This window comes from Pleurodeles waltl, chromosome 7 (genome assembly GCF_031143425.1).
Source record: "Pleurodeles waltl isolate 20211129_DDA chromosome 7, aPleWal1.hap1.20221129, whole genome shotgun sequence".
Classification (NCBI taxonomy): domain Eukaryota; kingdom Metazoa; phylum Chordata; class Amphibia; order Caudata; family Salamandridae; genus Pleurodeles; species Pleurodeles waltl.
Genome location: NC_090446.1, coordinates 677,180,328 through 677,197,847, shown reverse-complemented (window position 1 = coordinate 677,197,847; position 17,520 = coordinate 677,180,328). Strand labels below are relative to the sequence as shown.

The following is a 17,520-nucleotide window of genomic DNA, read 5'->3' as shown; positions in this document are numbered from 1 at the left end:
AGACTTTGTGAGTTCCCCTGAAGGAGGCCAAGAAATTAGCCAAAATACAGTGAAAATTTTGGTTTAAAAAAAAAAAAAAAAAAAAAATGGGAAAAAGGGGCTGCAGAAGAAGGCTTGTGTTTTTTCCCCTGAAAATGGCATCAACAAAGGGTTTGTGGTGCTAAAATCACCAGCTTCCCAGCTTTCAGGAACAGGCAGACTTGAATCAGAAAACCCAATTTTCCAACACAATTTTTGAATTTTACTGGGACATACCCCATTTTTATGTTTTTTTTGTGCTTTCCGCCTCCTTCCAGTCAGTGACGGAAATGGGCGCGAAACCAATGCTGGATCCCAGAAACCTAAACATTTCTGAAAAATAGACAAAATTCTGAATTCAGCAAGAGTTAACTTGTGTAGATCCTACAAGGGTTTCCTACAGAAAATAACCACTGAAAAACAAAAATATTGAAATGGAGGTGAAAAAAAGAGCAATTTTTCTCTACGTTTTACTCTGTAACTTTTTCCTGCAATGTCAGAATTTTTAAAGCAATATACCGTTACGTCTGCTGGACTCTTCTGGTTGCGGGGATATATAGGGCTTGTAGGTTCATCAAGAACCCTAGGTACCCAGAGCCAATAAATGAGTGGCACCCTGCAGTGGGTTTTCATTCTATACCGGGTATACAGCAATTCATTTGCTGAAATATAAAGAGTGAAAAATAGCTATCAAGAAAACCTTTGTATTCCCAAAATGGGCACAAGATAAGGTGTTGAGAAGCAGTGGTTATTTGCACATCTCTGAATTCCGGGGTGCCCATTCTAGCATGTGAACTACAGGGCATTTCTCAAATAGATATCTTTTTTACACACTCTCTTATATTTGGAAGGAAAAAATGTAGAGAAAGACAAGGGGCAATGTAAGGAAATGCCTCCTTGGCATGGTTACCCCCTGACTTTTTGCCTTTGCTGATGCTATGTTTTGATTTGAAAGTGTGCTGAGGCCTGCTAACCAGGCCCCCTGCACCAGTGTTCTTTCCCTAACCTGTACTTTTGTTTTCACAATTGGCACACCCTGGCATCCAGATAAGTCCCTTGTAACTGGTACCAAGGGCCCTGATGCCAGGGAAGGTCTCTAAGGGCTGAAGCATGTCTTATGCCACCCTGGGGACCCCTCACTCAGCACAGACACACTGCTTGCCAGCTTGTGTGTGCTGGTGAGGACAAAACGAGTAAGTCGACATAGCACTCCCCTCAGGGTGCCATGCCAACCTCACACTGCCTATGCAGTATAGATAAGTCACCCCTCTAGCAGGCCTTTCAGCCCTAAGGCAGGGTGAACTATACCATAGGTGAGGGCACCAGTGCATGAGCACTGTGCCCCTACCGTGTCTAAGCAAAACCTTAGACATTGTAAGTGCAGGGTAGCCATAAGAGTATAAGGTCTGGGAGTCTGTCAAACACGAACTCCACAGCACCATAATGGCTACACTGAAAACTGGGAAGTTTGGTATCAAACTTCTCAGCACAATAAATGCACACTGATGCCAGTGTACATTTTATTGTAACATACGCCCCAGAGGGCACCTTAGAGGTGCCCCCTGAAACCTTAACCAACTACCCGTGTAGGCGGACTGGTTTTAGCAGCCTGCCACACTCGAGACATGTTGCTGGCCACATGGGGAGAGTGCCTTTGTCACTCTGTGGCTAGTAACAAAGCCTGTACTGGGTGGAGATGCTTATCACCTCCCCCTTACAGGACTGTAACACCTGGCGGTGAGCCTCAAAGGCTTACCCCCTTTGTTATAGCATTCCAGCTAGTGGAGTTGCCCGCCCCCTCCGGCCACGGCCCCACTTTTGGCGGCAAGGCCGGAGGAGATAATGAGAAAAACAAGGAGGAGTCACTGGCCAGTCAGGACAGCCCCTAAGGCAACCTGAGCTGAAGGGACTCTGACTTTTAGGAATCCTCCATTTTGCAGATGGAGGATCCCCCCAATAGGGATAGGAATGTGACCCCCTCCCCTTGGGAGGAGGCACAAAGAGGGTGTAGCCACCCTCAGGGCTAGTAGCCATTGGCTACTGCCCTCCTTGACCTAAACACACCCCTAAATTCTGTATTTAGGGGCTCCCCTGAACCTAGGAACTCAGATTCCTGCAACCTAAGAAGAAGAGGACTGCTGAGCTGAAAAACCCTGCAGAGAAGACGGAGACACCAACTGCTTTGGCCCCAGCTCTACCGGCCTGTCTCCCCCCTTCTGAAGAAACTGCTCCAGCGACGCTTTCCCCAGGGACCAGCGACCTCTGAATCCTCAGAGGACTGCCCTGCTCTAGAAGGACCAAGAAACTCCCGAGAACACCGGCCCTGTTCACCCAAGACTGCAACTTTGTTTCCAAAGGAGCAACTTTAAAACTACTGCGTTTCCCGCCAGAAGCGTGAGACTTGCAACTCTGCACCCGACGCCCCCGGCTCGACTTGTGGAGAACAAACACTTCAGGGAGGACTCCCCGGCGACTACGAGTCCGTGAGTAGCCAGAGTTGGCCCCCCTGAGCCCCCACAGCGACGCCTGCAGAGGGAATCCCGAGGCTCCCCCTGACCGCGACTGCCTGACTCCCAGATCCCGACGCCTGGAAAAGACCCTGCAGCCCCCAGGACCTGAAAGATCGGAACTCCAGTGCAGGAGTGACCCCCAGGAGGCCCTCTCCCTTGCCCAGGTGGTGGCTACCCCGAGGAGCCCCCCCCTTGCCTGCATCGCTGAAGAGACCCCTTGGTCTCCCATTGATTCCAATTGAAAACCAGACGTGTGTTTGCACACTGCACCCATCCGCCCCCGTGCTGCTGAGGGTGTACTTTCAGTGCTTACTTGTGTCCCCCCCGGTGCCCTACAAAACTCCCCTGGTCTGCCCTCCAAAGACACGGGTACTTACCTGCTGGCAGACTGGAACCGGGGCACCCCCTTCTCCATTGAAGCCTATGCGTTTTGGGCACCACTTTGAACTCTGCACCTGACCGGCCCTGAGCTGCTGGTGTGGTAACTTTGGGGTTGCTCTGAACCCCCAACGGTGGGCTACCTTGGACCCAAACTTGAACCCCGTAGGTGGTTTACTTACCTGCAAGAACTAACAATTACTTACCTCCCCTAGGAACTGTGAAAATTGCACTGTCTAGTTTTAAAATAGCTATATGTGTTTTATTTGAAAAGTATATATGCTATTGTAATTATTCAAAGTTCCTGAAGTACTACTTACCTGCAATACCTTTCATTCAAAGTATTACATGTAAAATTTGAACCTGTGGTTCTTAAAATAAACTAAGAAAATATATTTTTCTATACAAAAACCTATTGGCCTGGAATTGTCTCTGAGTGTGTGTATACAACAAATGCTTAACACTACTCCTTGGATAAGCCTACTGCTCGACCACACTACCACAAAATAGAGCATTAGTATTATCTCTTTTTGCCACTATCTTACCTCTAGGGGGAACCCTTGGACTCTGTGCATACTATTCCTTACTTTGAAATAGTGCATACAGAGCCAACTTCCTACAGGCAATAACACTTGTTTTGCTATTCTATGTTCCCCCAAGTCTCCCGATAAAAAGGATACCTCACTTGTGTGGGTAGGCCTAGCGCCCGCCACAGGAAATGCCCCAGAACACAACATGGACACATACGTTTTTTTGACAGAAAACAGAGGTTGTTTTTTGCAATGTGCCTACCTGTAGATTTTGGCCTCTAGCTCAGCCGGCACCTAGGGAAACCTACCAAACCTGTGCATTTTTGAAAACTAGAGACCTTGGGGAATCCAAGACGGGGTGACTTGTGGGGCTCTGACCAGGTTCTGTTACCCAGAATCCTTTGCAAACCACAAAATTTGGGTTAAAAAAAAAAAAAAACGTTTTCCTCACATTTCGGTGACAGAAAGTTATGGAATCTGAGAGGAGCCACAAATTTCCTTCCACCCAGCGCTCCCCCAAGTCTCCCAATAAAAATGATACCTCACTTGTGTGGGTAGTCCTAGCGCCCACAAAAGGAAATGGCCCAACAGAGGTGTTTTTTTTTACAAAGTGCCTACCTGTGGATTTTGGCCTCTAGCTCAGCCAGCCCCAGGGGGGGCAGAAATGGCCTAAAATAAATATGCCCCCCCCCAACCCCCCTGGGGAGCGACTCGCCTACGGGGTCGCTCCCCCTGCGTGACATTGGCGCAAAAAAAAAAAAAAAAAAGATCTCAGAGCCTAGTTGTTTCTGCCCCACTTGGGAGCAGATTGACCTAAAATCGGCCGATTTGCCCCCAAGGGGGGCAGAAATGGTCTAAATACAATTTGCCCCCCAGGGGAGCGACCTTTGGCCAATGGGTCGCTCCCCATCTCTTAAAAAAAAAAATGAGCCCTGGCGCCTAGAGGTTTCTGCCCCCCGGGGGCAGATCGACCTAATAACAATAGGCCGAAATGGCCCAAAATAAATTTGCCCTCCACCCATGTGACATTGGCGCAAAAAAAAAACAAAAAAAAAAAAAACCCCGGTGCCTAGTGGTTTCTGCCCCCCTTGGGGGCAGAGTGACCTAAAAATCAGCCGATCTGCCCCCAAGGGGGGCAGAAATGGTCTAAATACAATTTGCCCCCCAGGGGAGCGACCCTTGCCTAATGGGTCGCTCCCCATCTCTAAAACAACAACAAAAAATCCCCGGTGCCTAGTGGTTCCTGCCCCCCTTGGGGGCAGATCGTCCTAATTAAAATAGGCTGATCTGCCCCCCACGGGGGCAGAAATGGCCTATAATAAATTTGCCCCCCAGTGGACGACCCTTGCCTAAGGGGTCACTCTCCACCTCTAAAAGAAAAAACAAAACAAAACAAAACAAAAAAAATTATCCCTGGTGCCTAGAGGTTTCTGCCCCCCCTGGGGGCTGAAAAGGCCTTCCAAAAAAATGCCCCACCTGGGAGCGACCCTTGCCCAAGGGGTCGCTCCCTTATGCCAATTTCTATATAAAAATAAAATCCCTGGTGTCTAGTGGGCGTTTCAAAGGGAAGGAAATACATTTCCTTCCCTTTGAAGCCTCTCTCAGCCTCCTCCACGTGATCAGAAGAGAAATGCTTTGCATTTCTCTTCCGAGCGCGTAGGAGGCTTCTGTGACAATCGGGGGGGTGGAGGGGGTCGGGGGTGGAAGGGGAAGGGATTCCCCTTCCATCCACGACTGGGGGGTGTCAGTGGGGGGCACAACACGGTTCCCAGGTGCAGGACGAGGTGATCTTGTCCAAGGCACCCGGGAACCGGTGCCTTGGACGAGATCACCTCGTCCAAGGCACCGTAGGGGTTAATGTTTCATCCATAACATGGTTTTATACAAAAGAGTCTCTCCAACAATGATGTAATAAGAGATAGAGAACATGTTAGAGAAGTTTCTGGATACACTAATAGTTCATAATGAGCACTATCAATTGATTGCACTTGTCTAAAACACCTGCAAACCATGCATGATAAGACATGCATCCTAAGAACCACTGCAATAACATTTACATTCATATAGAGGGCAATGACTAAAGAACAGGTAGGTAGGCATCGCAGTCATCTTTCCTGGCTGCAGTCTATCTATTCGCACACACTACCTGGTCTTGCTTTCCGCGTCTGATGCGTTGACCTCAAAAACTTTTTCACTGTCCCATTTTGCCTGGATTTCCTTTTCAATCTTCTTTAGAAAATCGACCTTAGCTGTCCCTTTCCGTTCCTGCAAAGTACAAAGAGTAATCAAATTATTGTTTTTCTCTAAACAGAGTGGCAAATGATAAATGCGACAAAACGTCCTGAGCCCCACAATCACATTAAATTATTTTTCAGGAGCTAGGACCACCATATCTATTAGGATACGCTCATCAAGACTGGTGAGAAGTGCTAAGTGCAGCTCTGACCCAAAAGATTAAGGCATGTACCATAGTTAGCCCTACATGTATCACTACCAATATTTTGTACTTTTACTTGCAACACATGCTCTGCGAGAACTTAACTGATATAAAAACCATAAATAGAAAGATATCAAAGGTCTCATCTTAGACTTACAATGGATAGTCAGTTAGGAAATTCTCAAGATGCTGTGATTTCATGGTTATGAAAAACCTGAATACTAAAAAGAACATTGACCTCACAAAAGCTAAGTTAAAGGTTTGATTTTGGAATAAGTGAAGCTTAAGGAAGGGGAAACAATGATTTGTGAGAGGGGTGGCCAGCGGAGTACACACTGGACAGATCTATGCCAGATTTTCAGGTTACTCACATGGAAAAAGGGATGACCACAGCTACAGCATGGAAAGTAAAAGCTTCAAAGGTGGACAGAGCTCAACAGGCAAATTTGCTAGAAAAAGGAGTTCCTATTGTCTTCACAGGAAGTTGCTGGGTCTGCAGCAGGGGATTAGCCAGTGAGGGGAGTAAATAGAGCCGATGTGAAGAGGAGTTGCCCGTGTACGTTCTTGGGCTGCTGGAAGCCGCCATGCCAGGATATAGGTTCATATCCAAAACCTATAGTGTAATGTGATCTATCCATTCAGTATGAAATCCTATTTTGAATGGTAGAGGTCATGTTGGAAGGGAAAATGGCCATCCATCTCAAATGTCTGCTATTGGGGAATTTCAGATGCCGTGACCACAGGAATCAGGACAGCTTTGCAAAATAGGTTTATTAGTATTTGCAACCTACACTCTACAAATGTCTCTGCAAACAATGGCCTAACATATTTACTTTCCTTAAATTAGTATTTAGCTTACATATTCTTGTAGATACTTGGCGTCCTATTCATTCTTTACTCCCTTGACAAGTCAACATCAAGATCTTCTCTTGATTGTAATTGGTCACCAGCCAACGTCATTCCTTTTCCCATACCCCCTACAACATTGGTAGTGTGCTGAGTACCCATCATTTCTCTAGTGCTTGAACTCCCCATCACTTCATAATTTCTCATCAACATAAAACAACTATACCCTTTCTCTTCTATTTCCTTAATAGATTCCTCTCTTTCCATACAATGCTACTCTCCATTTCTCTACACACATCAAGGTGCAATACCAATGGTGTGATTCTTTAACCTTAAGCGGGACAAGAAACTTACTCTACGCCTTGTGAGCGGACTTTCCCTTAACCCATTCACCAGGTTCTATAATCCTAACACCAATCTGACTGTTATTTTGCAAGACTAGACTGTGCCCATAAATTACTTAATCAATGCTAGAATCAATCTTGTACTAGGTTTCCTTACTATTATCACAGAAAGCGATGAATCAGTTCCTCCATGCTTCATTGTTTGATGAAGTCAAACTATGTCAGAGACCATCATTTCCACATCTCTCCTATTTGCCCGTGCTAACTGTATGGCCCCTTTCAGTATACAATCGGTTCTCTAGACTATTCTGATTGCTTGTGGTTATTATAATGCCATGCGGATGTTTGTGCTTCCACAAAAGGATAAGTATTTTTTTTTTTTCTTGAGAAGTTCGCACAGTACCATTGTCAGTGATGTGTACAGAAGGATACCCTTCCCCCCAGAAAATATCCCCCAGGGTACTTGTCACTTTATTAGAAACCTCACAAAGACATTTTACCACCACTAATTTTCCATTACCAAAGCAAACATCCACTCCTTTTTCACCAGGGATAACTGGCCAACAGAAGCCAGGCATACATGCTGCCATACGTCTCTCAGGGTCAGGTATCTCACCAGTCATGGACTGCTTTCCTTTTTTTGTATTTTTTCTCCTTCTTTACTCTTTGCACAGCATTGACCCTCAGAAACTGTATCAACGTTCATGTCTAGCCATCAAAATTTTGCTTGGAGCAGCTTTTTGCAGAAAGTCTGTCCTAAATGTCCTAATTCAAACACTTTTTCTGTATTCCTATAGGGGGTACACATTTGTCTCCTCTTATTATTACTTTGTCCTCATACAATAATAATTCTTCAAATATCCTGAGGTATGGTTGTAACACATTAAAGGCCTTATTCTTTCTTCCACACTTCCAAATCATGTGCACTATACTGCCCAACACCTCATCTGCCTCCATCTCAAAGAACCAGTCATCATATGTCGCCACACCTTGGCTCCCTTAACAAGGTCTTCCTTACTACAGCTACTTTCTTTCCACTAGACTGTACAGCTTCTTTGCCTACCACTCCCCAATCAATCGGTAAGCAAGGGTAGCAGTCCGTTTGCACATTGCTCCAACCAGGAGTATATTTTATAATGTATTTATATTCTTGGAGACAAGCTGATAATTTGTCAAGATCTGGGTGACAAAGAATGTCATAATTTTCCTCGTTGTCCCCCAGAACAATTTTACTAGTGCATTTTATAGCTGAAAGTGACTTTGCCACGAAATGGAAAGAGTTAAATGTTAATATTGCTATGCTTTGAAACTGTCCTTACATAAATTAAAATGATATCCTGTGAGTCATGCTTGCACTAAAATCAACAAAATTAAATAAAATTAGGAAAGACAGTGGGATTAAACTGTCTTTAACTGCTGTATTTGTAACGATTTCTGCATAATGAAAAGAACACAATGCAGAATTCACAAACTATGAAAAAGCCAGCCATTATCAATTGCACTAGGGTGTGAAATTAAGAACTGTGCCAGTTGATCTGCACTTGCTACCCAGTCATAATTGACTAGCCTCAAAGTACAACTGTAGATACCAACTTATTAACTACCATGAGGGTGTCTTCTCATTTAAAAGGTGGAATAAACCTTAATTTTTCTTTGTGTTGGACAAAATATATGTTTAAAAGGGTTAAAGAAAAACGCTAATACTGAAAAATGTAGGCATGTACAATAACTCAATTCTGGTCAAGATGCTTATATATAAATAGTTATTTGACCTTGAATCAAAAAGAAACATGTTACAAAACTGGCCGAACAACGAAATCAGTGATTTTTTTTTGGGGGGGGGAGGGGAATATTTTATTAAAAGGAACTAAAAATTACAGACTATAAGTTGTTGGTATTATCTCTAGTTATTAAATGTATACTGTTTACGGACACTATTGTGGAAAAACTAAGGAACAGGTAGTTTAGTCCCCCCTGACTCAGAACTAATTAACTTAAGGGGGAGACAGGAGATTGGGGTGAGTGAGGTGACACTGATATTTAAGGGGGAAGTAGTAGGATACATCAAGAACAGTTAGATTCTAACTTTCTTAGACTGTGTGCTCAGAGGTCTCAAGCTACTTTGTTATACATAGACCATGCAAATGCTGTGTTTATATTTTAGTGTTGGGCATTATCGAGGACACATCTTTGCCACAAATTTTAAATCCTAAACCAGAGTAAAGGGTCTGCAAGGATAAGCTGTTCAATATCTGCTTTGTTTTACTCGTCCTACTGTGTTGTTGATCTCAACAGGTTTGAAGTTCTGCTTCACAGCCATCAAATCCGATCACCATTACGATTACCTAATCTAGAATTTGGGGGGGGGGGGGGGGTGGGGGGGTGGAGGATTTGACGTCGCAGCCTACCCCCGTTGGTGCCTGGAGGAGGGGCGCAACCTGCAGCTGATGCTACCTGTGACCTGTGCGGCGAGTGTTAGACCGCTTAGCGACACAGCTCTCCAGCTGATCCTGCACCCCCGACAAGTGACTACCGCAGTAGGCTGGCAGGGCAGAGCTAGGCAGGAAGGTCCCTGGGGAAGTGAGGGGGATGTTGCAATGCATCTGGGCCCTTCTGTGACTGTTGGCCTGTGCAGCTGAGGTCGGTGGACTCGGACAAGCCTGGGTAACCTGCGGTGCCTCAGTTCCAGGGTCTAGCACATGAGCGGACGAGCCATGTGGTCCCGGGCCAGACAGTGTACCCGCATAGCTTGAACGTACTGACGGACAGGAATAGGGACTGTGCTCTCCTGTGACAGATGGCAGAAGTCACGCTGCCTGGGAGAAGCCCTATATCTGCTCCCCAGTTCCCTGGTGTGGTGAGACAGCAGAAAGGGGAATTGTGTCTACTGTGGTGTGAGGGGACCCTGAGTTGGAGACATGAAGTTCCCCAAAGGGTGTATGTGGAAGGGTGAGCACACCTGCAGCATCAGCACATTCTGGGCTCAACATACCGCATAAGAGGTCCCCTACTGGAGTACACTGCTGGCTTGGCCCAAAGGAGACCTGGGTGGTGGTTGTACCGGGACCTTGCTGAGAGTGGGCTGGGACCTGAAAAACCATTACTGTACAGGGAGGCTGGTGCTGTGACACAGTGGACTCTTGGAGTGGGCACTGCGATTGGGGAGAGGGGAAAAGGGGGGGGGGGGGGGGGGGGTCTAGCAAATGCTTCCTGGTGCTTATGTTCTAGATTCCTCCTTGGGGCGGCTGGACTTCACGAATTCCCCACGGATGAGCCACCTGAGGTGAGGGGAAGGTGCGACTTGGCAGTTGATCTCTAGAAGCCCGTTGGAACTACAGAGGCTAGTTTGGACATTGGTGCTGTAGACCCCTGCGTACCTTGATGAGCTGATGAACTGTGGGCATTTGGTGTGCCCTGGTGAGAACTGGCCATCATGGGCAAGGACAAAGCAGGGTGCTCTCCAGCCACTAACACTATTATGCAGTATACTGCACCTAGTCAGCCCTTGCAGAGGATCACGTGTCAGGCTGGTGCTGAGTCCTGGAGTGAGTCCCTGGAGGGGCTGGGGTGCAGACTTATTGGAGGCTATTCAAGGCTCTTGCATGGCACTGAAACACAAGATAGAAACAGTTTGTTGATGTAAACCTGCTCTGGTCAGACCCGAAGAAGGTAGTGGATAAAGTGTTTGAAGCTGAAGGAAATATTGGAACATTACAAGGGAAGGATTCCCAGCTTAAACAACAAATGGCGATGAGGACTTCAGTGTCCTGGAAGTTGGAGCGTAGGGTGGAAGATGCTGAGGTGCTTTCCTGCCGCAACATACAGGTGCTGGGTTTCCCGCAGCGGGAGGAGGGGCACTCGGTGGAAGGATTTCTGGAGGACTGGATACAATGACAACTGCGACCTGCTACATTCTCTAAGCACTTTGTGGTGGAGTGGATGCACAGGGACCTAGCTCCTCCGTTTGCTTCCTGGCGACCCCTCCCCCCCTCCCATCTCCCCCCTAAAAGGGATATTTGCCAAAATCCTTAGCTACTGAGACAAAGACTGCATCCTCCGAACGGCGAGGGAGCAGGAAATGTCCATGTTCGAAAATCATAGGATGACCATATACACATATTACACCAAGAGGGTGGAGGAACAGCATAAATCTTTTTAACCTGTAAAAGAAATTGCGAGCTATGCAATTAAAATATATGCTACTGTATCCTTTTAAGCTAAAAGTGATTTCATAGGAAGGGGCATTTTGTTTGAGTATCCCGATGATCGGAGCTGTCGGACGGCCCCCCTGTGAGAGCTGCAGGGGTGGGTTGAGGTGGTGTGGGGCTTGGATCGCGCCCTGGAAGGGCACTGCTGATGGACATCGTGAGGGACTGGGAGGGGGAATGCTTATCCCCACCCCAGCCAGATAACGATGCAGGAAGATGGATCTATGCAACTCCGAGCGGTGGACAAGTCACAAACTTCAGCAGAGGAGGAAGACCATGCCATGCTGTCTGGCACTGCAGCTGAGGGACCATGTCTTTTGGCTGAGACAGTGCCCGAGACTTTGATGTCTGACCCAGAAAATGTGTGAATACTTGACTGGTCCTATATCTGGCTGTGGTGTTTTGACTGGCCCCTTTCTGCTGTTCTGAGCTTGAAAAATGTGAGCCCCCCTCCTCCCACTGTCCTTTCTCCTCTGGTCTCTCGATCTTTATTTCGCCCCCATTTTGGTTAGTGTGGGAAGGCTGGGTGGGCTGGAACTGGTTATCACAAACCTGTCCCAGTTGGATGGAAGTGTAGGTCCTGGCACTTTATGGGGTGGATGTATATGTAGACATATGTTGCTTTTATATGGATCCGTGGGTGGGGGAATATTGTTGGTTGGGGTGTTGTTGGTTGTATTTTGTTTTGGATGTACTGGTAGATCGCAGGAGGCTATGCATGGGATGTGGTTTGCCCTTTTTGTACAGAATTGCATGGGGGATAATAGATTTTTGAAGTGGAATGTACGGGGTTTGGGTAGTTATGCAAAACGTTATTGACCGTTATTTTTTCTAAAACACCAAAAGGTCCAAATAGCTTATATCCAAGAAACACATCTCAATGATTCAGAGGCTGATAAACTCACTAATAAATAGAGGGGACAGGTCTACCACGCCTACATCTCTACATATGATAGAGGGGTACTGCTTTGGGAGGCAACTGGGTCCCATTCTCATCGTTGTGCTCGGAGGCAAATGTGAAGGGTCGTTATGTACATGTGCACGAATTGTTGTATGGGCAGAAGATTTATGCAATATGTATATGCAGGCTCGTAGCAGACTCCCTCACTGGAGGTTATAAGAGAAAATACTTACTGACGCAGTGACACTCTGGCACCAAAATGATTGGACTATATGGAACACAGCTGGGGGACCACAGACAATAGAGCCACTGAGTGGGAGGCCATGAAGGCCGTCATGCAATGACAATGTATGGGATTAACGTGCAGGTTGAAAGGAAAACTAGGGAGGTAGACTTAGCAGGAGTACAGGAGCAGGCCCAGAGAGGAGGCAGAAATACAGCGCTGCATAGTGGAACTCTGGGTTAGGCTGGATAAGTATACACTAAAGCAATATAGACAACATCTCCATAGGCAAGGGACAAATCAAGTAGTTTGTTGGCCTGGATATTAAGAAGAGAAAGAGCGATGGTGGGGACACCCCTTGTTCACTTGAGGTCCCCAATAGAACATTGTGGGTTACACGAGAGGCGGTAGAATACACTTTTAAACTACTCCTTGATGGGGTATTTAGAAGAGAGCCAGGGATTACAAGGACAGGGATACTGTCATTCCTGGTGGGACTTGTGCTCCCCTGGGTAGCAGAGGAGGTGCTTTCAGAATTTGAAACAGACTATGCTCTGGAGGACTTGTGGACTGCCCTGCAGCTGCTTCCCAAATACAAGACTACTAGGAACAAGGGGGGAGGAGGGGATTTCCCGCTAGAGATCTATCAGACACACACGGCCACACTCACTTATGGGCCCCTAGAAGTGTGCTTTGAAGCTTGAGACAAGGGGATATTACCCCCCCCCCACCACCACCATGAGGGATGGGGAAATATGCCCAATACCTATGCCTGGTGGGGATATGTTGGACCCACATGCCTAACAACCACTCACTATGTTAAAAACGGATCTGAAAATCTAGTGCAACATGATCGCCTTCTGTCTGGGTCCAGTGGAGGATGGCTTGGTCCACGAAGACCAGTATGGTTTTATCCCTGGCCGCAACACAGGGATGAACTTAAGACAGCTCACACACAACGTATGAGGTAGAGAGTGAGAATGAGGAAATGGCCCTAGTCGCTGTCGATATAGAAAAAGCGTTCAAAACGGTATACTGGAAATACCTCCTAGAAGTACTAAGGCAAACTGGATTTAGCCCCAAATTTTGCAGCTTGATCTGCCTGCTGTACATGAGCCCGACAGAGCAAATTTGGTTACGTCCATTACGTTCGGAGGCATGGGAGCTGGGTCGGACACACAGCAGGGCTGCCCACTGTTACCGTCTGCTCTGGCATGAGCACCTGGCAATACAAATTTTAAATGACATTGGGGGAGGGGGTGATTCACTTGTTCTCACTGTAGGCGGATGACACCCTGTTTTTCCTCAGGAGCCTAGGGGAGTCACTGGGTCCACTGCTGTGCATTCTTGACGACTACAGTGCAGTCTCCAGACTATGACTGAACCGGAAGAAGTTGCTGGTGTTCCCCCTTGTGGTGTTGAATAGTGCCCCAGCTGGGCTGCTGCCAGATCTAGGTTTTTCGTTGGGAGTTTGATAGGTTCCATTATCTGTAAATCAAGGTTGCACAAATAGCCAAAATGCAATAAAACATAGGCAGGGTCTTGGACTCTCTGAAGTCATATGTAGCTTTTTGAAACTCTCTGCCACTCTCCCTTATGGGTAGGATTGCCATCTCGAAAATGGTGCTACTCTCTCACTGTCTTTACACCATACAACATTCTCTTTGCCCCCTCCCTGCTGAAGTATTTAAAGCTGTATTCAATCCTAACATTCTTGATATGGGTGGGCGGACGAAGAAGACTGACTATGAGAACTATCACGAGGACACACGGGCAAGGAGGGTCAGAGGCCCCGCATTTGGAATTATATTCTTTTGCTGCAATGCTGCATCATGTGGCAAGATGTTTTCCAGAAGGTGATAAATGGGAGAAATGCTTACTGGCACAGTGTGCGGCTATGAAGGACCTATCAGTACCATGGATGGAGGGAGCAGATATCTCCAGGGACTTCCCGATGTGGTTCAACTGACAGCCAGGGCATTGCACAGGATGGTAAAAGTGGTTCTCCGGAGGACCCCTTTCCATAGAAAATGATCAGTGTGGATTCTTGCTCCACTGCGCCGCATAGGGGAACATATGATGTATCAGGCATGGAGAGATGTGGGGGGGGTGTAACTTGGAGTGACCTATACCCAAATGAGATTTTTATATCCTTTCAGGATGCCTTCGGGAGTTTGCTGTGGGACCAGGATACTTCTTACACTATGTGGGCCTGGCTGAGTTTGCTAGGGAGACTTGGAGGACCTCCTCGGCAGCCCTGCCCGGGACTGGGAGTGTTGCCGACATGCAGGACGGGGAAGACACTTGGTATCAACTCCTATATAAGTCCATAGGAACGGACATTACACTTGAGACATTAAGGACCCGGGAAGCTTAGGATGAAGACTTGGGGGACCCACTGTCAGACGAGGACTGAGACAGGGTGGGCACTTTTGAACCACGGGGTCTCTAGTAATGCGAAATTTAAGGTGGTTCATTTCAATTTTCTACATCGTACATTTATGACGCCTGTTAGACTAAGTTGAGTGTACCTTGACCGCTCCTCCTCCTGATCGTTTCTCCTCCTGTCCTCAATGTATTCTCATCACCCCCGGTATTCCAAGCTGGCCAGTCTCTATTTCTCATGACTAGTGTGTTGATCAGTCTCCTACTTGGTATCCCACAGAATCCCTTCCACTCCTATGAAATTATGAAGTTTGCCATCAGCATACTTTCCATAACTTCCAAACATAACTCACTTCCCTCAAAACCAAGTAAGGTGCTCATTAATGCATTACATGGCACATCACTCCCCAAACCTCTTTATTACATCCAATGCTTTAAATAGGCAGCTACTGTCAGGTACTGAGTAACTGCACTTCATTGTTTTGAAAGGGATAGTACCTGCACTTCTCAGCAGAGGTGCAATACTTATAAATGCGGTATACTGTCACTTCTCAGAAGCATGTAAGTACCCTGGTATAGGGTACCTGCCCTTCTATTTTTCCACTTAAAGCGCGGTTTACTTCCTAACAAAAGTAGTGAGCTCTGTGAAATCTTTAAGACCCGCAAGCCACTGGGCAAGAGCACTCTAATGCTTGTAACTATTGGCACATAACTGGAACACTGCTGGAGCAGACTTGGTGGCCCAGAACCCACTGAGCATCACAAAGGTATGGCAGCCTAGGCACCGCGCCACAGGTGCGCTTAAAGTCAATGCTGCAGGCATGCAGCACAAGACACGTCCCAAGAAGACCAGGCCAAGAGCGGGCCTGTCTGCACTCCAAGTCTTTTTGGAGGCTATACTGGACCATCCCTCTTGGCTTGTGGACCCTGGCTCAACAAACTTGAAAGTTAATGCTCCTCTATTTATTGACCGCTTATCCTTACCCTCACCTGCACTTATCTTACGTTGTGTATGAACCGCAATTATGAGTAAAAGGAAAAATAACACTCCACATGAGGGCACCATGAATAAAAGGGGCACCTCCTCAAATTCTAAAACTCCACTAAAAACTATCTGGTATCACTCATGGGGGTTAACTCTGACCTTGAGTTGCTGGAATCCAGGCTTGCCGCTACCTTGCCTCAGCCAGGCACCACACTAGGAAAGCATTGAGCAGTCAATGCAAGTGAAGGAAAGTCCTGGGAGGAACCTCCAGAGAACAGGCTTCTTCGACTGCAACAATTGAACGGAGACGAAGGAGCTGAGACTGACATAAAGTAGAAAACCTGTGCTTCATATTTCATCCCGTCTAGTACTCAAGTCATGCCTGCGCCATAACTTTCTCCGCCTTACTGCTTGCTAGTAGAGATAACCAAAGTCGTACATCTCTTAAAAGGGAAGAGAAGTTTAAACTCAGAATATTAGATCCCTCAAGGTGGGGGTAAAAGGCTGTCAGAAACAAAGCAGGGCGGTATTGCAGCCAAACCTCCCTCTACAGACATTTCTCCAGACCTTGAGCATAGGATCACTGACAATTTCAGTAAAAAACTGTGGAAGCAGGAAGAAGTATTCCATCGTTTTTTTTCTGTTTGTTGTTTTTAAATCGAAGGCAAACTATAATAAATGTGTGGCTAGTTAATTTTATATTCTACAAATATAAAACCAGTGTGTCTGAAACTCATCAGTGAGGTTGCACGCTGGGGCCCTGCCACTCAAACCCAGAGGAACTACAGCCCACCCCTCATTACCAAATAATCAAGGAGTAGACATCTGCCAACTTGGATCAGACTAGAATTTCATCCGCCTCTTGGAAAGACAACACAGGCTTTGTACTGGAGCAAGCCAATGGGCAATTCAGTCCCTCGGTTGGTGCAATTCCCCCTATCCCACCTCCCACCTGCCAGCACACTGTCTCATCATTTTAGAGGATGCACCGATACACAGAAATCCAATTAGTAAGAATTGTCCCATGGATTTTGTGATTCTCCTAAAAACTCTAAAGGGAATTGCATGATAATAACTTTTAGTTATACACACCCAAACAGTCCACCCATAATTGCAGCAGCTTCACTCACTGGCTTTTGAATCAGGAGTCATCACGGCACAGACACTAGACTATTTTATAGACTTAGCTATGTTTGCTCAGGATCACAACCATTGGAAACAAGGCAGAGAGCCCCAAGCAACTTAAACTTCACCCTAGAAACATGGAACAAGTTTGAGGCCTTGGCCTCAGTAGAGCATTTGAACTGACTTGGTGTTACCTAAGCCCCCAATACTGAAAGACAGGTGGTCCTGTGGCTACTACTGTGAACAGAATTTAATCTTCAATCGCCAGATTTCAATCACTTGCCAGTGATTTCTCACTGTAGCTCTCAATCTGGTATTAAATATATTTAGTGGACCATAGCAGGCTATCAAATTTCAATCCAGGCTGGATCGACTTTTCTGGCCTTGACGTAATCTGCTGTCAGGAGACTTGGGCCCCAGATTAACACCATCTAAACTCAATTGGTGTTCCAGGTATATTTCCCATGTAGGTAGAGCTAAGGGTGGCCTTGTAACTCTGGTTGCAGTGAAAGATTGTAACTTGACCATTAAGGAACTAGATTGTTCGCCTATCTAGCAAATATTATTTAAGCGTACAGAAACATCTGATTTATTATAGATTATTATTAGAATCTTTCTGATGCTTCCAAC

General features: G+C 46.4%; 1 protein-coding gene across 1 annotated transcript in view; it reads right to left on the bottom strand.

The window, feature by feature from the left end:
• Positions 1–17,520, bottom strand: part of LARS1 (leucyl-tRNA synthetase 1) — a 360,224-nt gene that overhangs the window by 337,344 nt on the left and 5,360 nt on the right. The window contains exon 2 of the mRNA XM_069244681.1: positions 5,583–5,701. Coding sequence (XP_069100782.1) covers positions 5,583–5,701 — 119 coding nt within the window. The remainder of the gene's footprint in view (positions 1–5,582; positions 5,702–17,520) is intronic.